The sequence below is a fragment of the Engystomops pustulosus genome, chromosome 3 (assembly GCF_040894005.1).
Source record: "Engystomops pustulosus chromosome 3, aEngPut4.maternal, whole genome shotgun sequence".
NCBI lineage: Eukaryota > Metazoa > Chordata > Amphibia > Anura > Leptodactylidae > Engystomops > Engystomops pustulosus.
This window is the reverse complement of record NC_092413.1, coordinates 12,668,343-12,676,331: the sequence shown is the minus strand read 5'-3', so window position 1 is coordinate 12,676,331 and position 7,989 is coordinate 12,668,343. Positions and strand designations below refer to the sequence as shown.

General features: G+C 44.2%; 1 protein-coding gene across 3 annotated transcripts; it reads left to right on the top strand.

Moving 5' to 3' along the window:
* The first annotated feature begins 2,290 nt into the window (after nucleotides 1–2,290).
* LOC140120408 (uncharacterized) lies at nucleotides 2,291–7,657 on the top strand. 3 transcript variants are annotated; one of them, XM_072139465.1, is made up of 2 exons: nucleotides 2,291–2,434; nucleotides 6,615–7,657. In XM_072139465.1, the coding sequence occupies exon 2, from the start codon at nucleotides 6,616–6,618 to the stop codon at nucleotides 7,636–7,638; it is 1,023 nt and encodes a 340-aa protein (XP_071995566.1). In that variant the 5' UTR covers nucleotides 2,291–2,434; nucleotide 6,615; the 3' UTR covers nucleotides 7,639–7,657. The 3 variants fall into 3 exon arrangements, with proteins under 3 accessions (XP_071995566.1, XP_071995567.1, XP_071995568.1); XM_072139466.1 differs by having other exon boundaries at nucleotides 2,307–2,434; nucleotides 6,612–7,657; XM_072139467.1 differs by lacking the exon at nucleotides 2,291–2,434 and adding an exon at nucleotides 2,491–2,679.
* The last annotated feature ends 332 nt before the right edge of the window (nucleotides 7,658–7,989 follow it).

The window sequence follows — 7,989 nt, the reverse complement described above, 5'->3', positions numbered from 1 at the left end:
GTAAATCTTTCAAGCTGTGTTATAATAATGAAGCATTATGACTGTGATAGATGATTTGAACACCAAGAAGACAGAAGAAACGCTGCAACCCATCATATAGTATCAGGGAACGGTCTCCTCCATGTTGTCATCCAGCTTTCCCAGAATCCTAACTAGCGATTCAGTCAGAATTAGAAAACAAGTCCTAATATCTGTTGGTGTATACTCATATGATAAAGAATTTCCAAAACACACCCTCCCCTATTTCTCATTATCCAGCTTTCTAAAGCTCCTGAAGGACATGTCCACATAAAGTGGTTAACAGTTTCTTCACTTTCCCAATCGCTGTAATCGCAGCCCTGAGGTCCGTTCAGGAACCCAGGCCTGTCCACAGTCTGTGACAGGATCTTAAAGGCACAGTATCAGCTTATGTACGTGCATGATGAACGCCGTAAAAAAAAAAAAAAACAAGCCATCAACCAGCTCCGTAATTAAAATAATCAAAGTGTGATGCCACTTGGAAGACGGCGACGCAAAAACGATAGATTTTTCTCCATATTAGGTTTTAGTTTGAGAAATCTAGTAAAACGTAAGAAAAAAAATATCTAATGATGTTATCCCTGTAATCGTACTGACCCATGGGCCGCGGTCACATGTACCGCTAAGCGTCCGTCATAACGCGACGCTAGCTCACAGGGGGAGGTCCTCGCCCCAACCGCACATGCGTTTCCAGGGATCACGTGCGTTTCTTTGGAAACGCATCTGCGTTCGGGTCGAGGACCTCCCCCTGTGCGCTAGCGTCGCATTATGAACGGACGCTTAGCAGTACGTGTGACGGCAGCCATAGAATAAAGATAAAGAAGGAGACTTATCATTAAGTTTCTGAGGTAAAACTGTTCAAATTGCCCATGGAAACCAATCAGAGCTCAGCTTTAATTTTATAAACAGCTGTGGGGAGATGAAAGCTGAGCTCTGATTGGTTGCCATGGGCAACTGGAACAGGTCTGCTCTAAAGTTGTTTATTAGGCTGCTATACAGTGAAAACCCCCAAAAAAGGAAAAAAAAAAATCGATAATTGATGCTTTTCTATAACAGGGGACACCAACCCCAAAATGGTATCACTGGAAAATATATCTCATCCCACAATTGCCCCAACAACGGAAAAACTAAAATTATAGCCTACAAAATGGCGGCTGCAGGGAGCTCCTTCCCTTCTGCGCCTCGCTGTGCGCCCATACATCAAGTTACGATTACATGTGGGGAGTCTCTGTACTTGGGAGAAATTGCAGAACAAATTGTATGGTGGGTTTTCTCTTTTTATCTTTTTGAAATGTGTAAATTTTAGGGCTGAATGAACGTATAACCGACAAAATCGGACAATTCTAGATTTCACCTCCATTTTGATTGAATTACTATGAAGATCTCAAGGGGTTAACAATCTTCCTGAGGGCGCTGTCCCACTTTGCGTTTTGACTCCGTTTGCAAACGCAAACCAAACCGCACCCACCGGGGCGACCGTATCGGATCGGCAAACGCAGCCAAAATGCAACGTGGGACAGCGCCCTAAGAACTGTTTGTGATAGGTTGAGGGCAGATTTGAAAATGGGTTGATATATCGGGGGTTTCTAATGTTATCAATTTCATTTAAAACAATAATGATCCCCCAAAAAAGTCAATTTCTGAAATCTCCTTGAAAATATGGAAAAAACAATGTTGGATTTGTAATAATAAATTATCCAGACGTTTAAAAAAAATGACGAAAATGTAAAGTCGAAATAAGAAAAATGTTATTCAGCAACTTATTTTGGTGGTAAACGATCCGCCTAAAAAAATCGAGACGATTTAGAATTTTAAAAATGGGAAATTTTTCTAAATTTTTTTTGAACATCCGTTTTTTTTAACATTTTTTTAAATAAATAAACGGAAAACTAAGGATGATGTCACACATGGGCCGTTTTTAGTTCAGATTGTAAAAAACGCATGCGTTTTTGTGCATTTTTAATTGTGCAAATTCGGAAAACCGGACAAAAGCGGATGCGTTTTTTAATGCATGCCTTTTTTACGAACTAAAAACGGCCCAAAAACGGCCTAAAAACGCCATGTGTGACATCACCCTCATCAGACTAAATTTACCACTAAGATGAAGTAGAACAAAAACAATCGTAAAATCGCTCTGATACATAAAAGTGTTCAAAAGTAAGAAGCGTATAAAGCGACGCAAGTCAGAATACGAAAAATGGGACTGAGCCTTCAGCTGTAAACAGGCTGCGTCCTGAAAGGGTTAAACAGAATCCAGACCGTTACCCTGGTTCCTCCATGTTGTTAGCCCACAGGCCACTAGGGGTCTCCTTTACGTTCCCTCCACTTCCTGTTATACGAGTTCCGTCTCTCGCAGCTGAACCTCTAGACGAGATACAGGAAGTGGAGGAGAGACGTGGAGCTGGTGTGTCCTGAGGTAAGTAGTGACGTCCATTCTCCTCACATCACAGCAGGGAAGGGGGGGGTCACTTACTTACTATATGTAACGGTACCGAACGATTGTAACTGCACAACACTTCCGTTCCATCAATAAGCTCCAAAGTTCTGCACCTGACGCTCGGCCATGTTCACACGTTCAGGTTTTTTATGCAGTTTTTGAAACTTAAACCAGCGACTGGTCCTAAACGGAGACCCGCGTGCTGCAGGTTCCAGGACGCTGTGGTCAGTCGCATGAGGTTATTGTATTTATGATGATAAAATCATAGTAATTTATCCCACCCTTCTCTCCGAAATGAGCGCCCCCTCCCTGTCCACAGGTGGTGTGTGGTACTGCACGTTTAAATGAAATGGGACTGAGCTGTAATAACCACATGTAACCTGCACATGTAAGGGTGATGCCACACGTGGCGTTTTGAAACAGTTTTTGGTCCGTTTTTAACCTCTTAACGCTCAGCGTCCGATATATCGGACGCTGAGCGCAGTGACTTAGCGCTCAGCGTCCGATATATCGGACGCTGAGCTGATGCCGGTTCAGCTCAAGATCTGAGCCGAACCGGCATCGGGAAAGACGGGGTGCCGGCTGTGACTGATAGCCGGCACCCCAGTGTAACACCCGCGATCGGAGTTGTCTCCGATCGCGGGTGCTTAACCCGTTAAATGCCGCGGTCAGCGCGACCGCGGCATCTAACATGTATCTGGGGGATCTTTCCCCCACGATCGGCCCCCCCGAACCGTTTTCGGGGTGCGCCGATCGTTGCTATAGTAACTCTGGGGTCCGATCTGGACCCCAGAGTTACTAGCAAGAATTGCCAGTAAGATGGTGTCTGTGATGTCATCTTACTGGCACAGTGCCAGCCTATGCAAGTGTATAGGCTGACACTGATAATACTCTGCAATACATGAGTATTGCAGAATATTATCATGAAGAAGCAATCAGATGATTGCTTCTTCACGTCCCATGGTATAAAAGTGAAAAAGTAAAAAAAAAAGTTATTCAATAAAAAAATAAAGTCATAAATCACTAAAAATGCCCCAAACCCCCAAAACATATAAAGAGACATATAACTCAAAAAAAAGTCTAAATCATAACACAAACCCCACATATATAGTATCACCGCGTCCGTAACAACCCGTAGAATAAAAATAAATCATTATTGAACCCGCACGATAAACGCCGTAAAAAAAAACTGTTATAAACCCTCCAAAAATTATGATTTTTACCTTTTCAATCCCACAAAAAATGCTATAAAATGTGATCAAAAAACCATATGTACTGCGACATGATACTGGTGCAATGTACAACATGTCCCGCAAAAAACAAGCCATCAACCAGCTCCGTAGCCAAAAAAGTAACAATGTTATGCCACTTGGAAGACGGCAATACATAAATGATAGATTTTTCCCCACATTAGGGTTTTGTTTGACAAATTTAGTAAAACGTAAGAAAATATATTCATGTTTGGTATCCCCGTAATCGTATCGACCCATAGAATAAAGATAACATGATTATTAGTCTATACGGTGAACACCACAAAAAAAAGAAGTAAAAAATCCAGTACAGAATTGATGCTTTTCTACTCCTGTCCTCAAAAAACGTTCCTAAATTTTCAACAATAGGTGATACAAACCCCAAAATGGTAACATTGGAAAAAGCATCTCATCCCGCAAAAAAAATGGCATCACATGGCCCCAATAACGCAAAAGCGAAAATTTTATAGCCTTCAAAAGGGGCCAATGAGGAAACTAAAATCCTGGCAGCTGCAGCGCCCTCCTTCCCTTCTGCGCCTCGCTGTGCCCCCATAACACAAGTCACAGCCACATGTGGGGGGTCTTTGTACTCAGGAGAAATTGCAGAACAAATTGTATGGTGGGTTTTCTCTTTTTATCTTTTGGAAATGTGTAAATTTTAGGGCTAAATGAACGTATAAGGGAACAATATGACCATTCTAAATTTCACCTCCATTTTGATTCAATTACTATGAAGATCTCAAGGGGTTAACAATCTTCGTAAAAGCTGTTTCTGATAGCTTGAGGGGTGCAGATTTGAAAATGGGTAGATTATATAGGGGGTTTTGATGCTAAATATGTAAAATTTCATTCCAAACTGTATTTATCCCCAAAATAGTCAATTCTGAAAATCCGGAAAAGCGATATTCTATTTGCAAGCCGCGTGACATCAAAATAAATTATCCAGACATTTCAGAAATTATGAAAATGTAAAGTAGACAAATGGGAAATGTTATTCAGCAACTTATTTAGGTGGTAAATCGATCTGCCTGAAAACGCAATGATTTTGAATTTCGAAAATGGCAAATTTTTCCAAAAATTTATCATATTTTCTTTTTTTTTGTAAATAAATGCAAAACTTATCAGCCAAAATTCACCACTAAAATGAAGTACAACATGTGGGGAAAAAACAATCTCAGAATCGCTTTGATAAGTAACAGTGTTCAAAAGTTATAACCGTATAAAGAGACGCAAGTCAGAATCCAAAAAATCGGGCTGAGCCTTAAGCTACAAAATGGCTGCGTCCTTAAGGGGTTAAGCAGTCCGTTAAAAAAAAAAAAAAAGCATGCGTTTTTCACAGGTTTTACCAATTATCTTGATTAAAACTGGTCAAAAACGGATGTGTTTTTTAACGGACTGTTTAAAAACAGACCAAAAACGGTTTCAAAATGCCACGTGTGGCATCACCCTTAGGCGGCTGCTGGTTTGCATCACATGATGAATGCAGCACTCGCTCTTAAAGGGGTTTTCCAAGGAAACAATCTAAACTCTAACCACAGGACTTGCTGTTCGGTGGGGGTCTCAGTACCTCCATCAGTCCCCTCGTCGCTCCTAGAGATAAGCGGTGCAGGTGGCTGCACATGTTCAATCATCTGTATGGAGCTGACGGAGATTGCCGAACGCCGGCTGCTCTGCTCATCTCTGGGAGCGTCGAGGGGTCCGACGGTGGCACCTCTGACTCTCCCCCACCCCCATTCTCGTTATCTATGGGTCTCATCACTGAAACCCCCACTAATCAGAAAGTTACTTTATAGGACCTAACTTGTTTTCTGGGAAAACCCCTTTAAAAGAGTTGTCCACTTTCAGCAAATAATTGATATAGTTTCCTAGATCTCTGCTTGCTGTCATTCTATAGGAAGCTTCATTGTTTACTTCTTGTGGCTAGAAACCGCTCCCTGGCCATGTGATGTCACACAGGTTCACGGCTCGTTATATCCCTGGTCGTGTGATGTCACACAGGTGCACGGCTTGTTATATCCCTGTTCATGTGATGTCACACAGGTTCACGGCTCGTTATATCCCTGGTCGTGTGATGTCACACAGGTGCACGGCTTGTTATATCCCTGGTCATGTGATGTCACACAGGTTCACGCCTCCTTATATCCCTGGTCATGTAATATCACACAGGTGCATGGCTCGTTATATCCCTGGTCATGTGATGTCACTCAGGTGCACGGCTTGTTGTATCCCTGGTCATGTGATGTCACACAGGTGCACGCCTCCTTATATCCCTGGTCATGTGATGTCACACAGGTGCACGGCTTGTTAAACCCTTGGTCATGTAATGTCACACGGCTGCATGGCTCGTTATATCCCTGGTCATGTGATGTCACACAGGTGTACAGCTCGTTATATCCCTGGTCATGTGATGTCACACGGCTGCACGGTTCGTTATATCCCTGGTCATGTGATGTCACACAGGTGCACGGCTCGTTATATCCCTGGTCATGTGATGTCACACAGGTGCACGGCTCGTTATATCCCTGGTCATGTGATGTCCCACAGGTGCACGGCTCGTTATATCCCTGGTTACCGTGGCCTCTGTTCTCAATATTTGATGTCTATGGGAATGAGTTAGAGCACACTACAGCGAGGGGGTAGTATGCTAAAAGCTATTCTCACAACACAGCCAGACACAGGGACATGGGCTGGTACCGGGACCACACACAAGTCTAGGGCCGTTGTAGGTTCATGTGTTGGTCGGATTTCCTGGTCTGGACCCAGGACAGGCTGAGCCCGTGGCTGCGTTCAGTTCAGCTGTAAATGTGGACCACACATGGACCGATGTTGTTGTACCAGCCTAGCACTGAGGGTTAAACTAGGACCCCCCATGGTCCCGCATCTCACGTGTTCCCTCTTGTTCCCAGCAGGATGCCCTCCTGTGTGGTCAAAGGGTGTTCCCGGGCGTCGAGAAGAGGTGATTCCGGTGTCATCCTTCACGTCTTTCCCAAAGATAAAGTGATGATAACTAAATGGCTCCTGGCCACCGGACAACATTTCGAGGACCTGATGGATTTTGTCAATCGAATACATAAAGGGAAAAAAACGGACACTTATCGGATGTGCTCCCTTCATTTCAGCCCCGAGTCGTACAGGTACCAAACTAGAAAACTCATGCCCAACGCCGTCCCCAGTATATTCATCAAGAAAACCCCCGGCAAAAAGAACCCGGCACCAGCCAGACCCGAAATCCAGAATCCCAAAATCCAGAATCCCAAAATCCGGAAGAAAAAAGTGGCTCGGGTCTGTCTAAAACCTGGGGAGCGCTGCCCGACCTGCTCGCAGCTCATCCCGGAAAATCTCTCTCCGCAGAACGGTGAAGGCGAAACGCAACGAGCAGAGGCAACTTATCCGACCCAAGGAATCACAAACCGAATCATTCAGGAAACCATCCAATGGGTCGTGACCAAGGCAAAGCGCAACGAGGAACTGGCTCCGCATAGTTCAGCTTCTGGGCCGGAACAAGCGACAGTACTGAACCCGAACCGACCAGACCAGGACGACAAAATAGCTGGATATAATCCGACCCCCAGAACCACAGATGAAAATGTTACAATAAAGACGGAACCACCTGAGGAGGTCCAAGTTTCCACAATTAAAACGGAACCACTCGATGAATCGGAAGCACTAACAATGAAAAAAGAACCGCCCGAGGAGGTCCGAGTTTCCACAAATAAAACTGAACCACCCGAGGAGGTCCAAGTTTCCACAATTAAAACGGAACCACCCAATGAATCGAAAGAACTAACAATTAAAATGGAACCGCCCGAGGAGGTCCGAGTTTCCACAATTACAACGGAACCCGATCGACCCGGATGTTTCACTGTAAAAATTGAAGGACCCGATGGGATTCAGAGTTTCACAATTAAAATTGAACGACCCGATGAATTTTAATAAAAGACACATCCAATCAGATCCAGAATTTTTTTTGTGTCTGGCGAGAATTAGAGATGAGCGGACCCGCCGTTTCCCGGACATATTGCCGGATGGGCGGCTGAACAGCCAATCCGGCAGATTGCCGCCCATAACAACTAGCCATGGCTATGATTGGCCGGGGTACTCGAACGGGAACGGCAGGTCTGGCCCATTCTAGGCAGAACCTTTATCTGTCCTCTAACGCCTGCATCCGTTAATGGGTGTCGCTCCACTTCTCGTATGTTTTGGAATTATTCCACTGTTATTCCGGAGTTCTTTGTTGTCAGGTGGGTGGTGCCAAAATTATCTACTCCACCCAAGGACCACCCA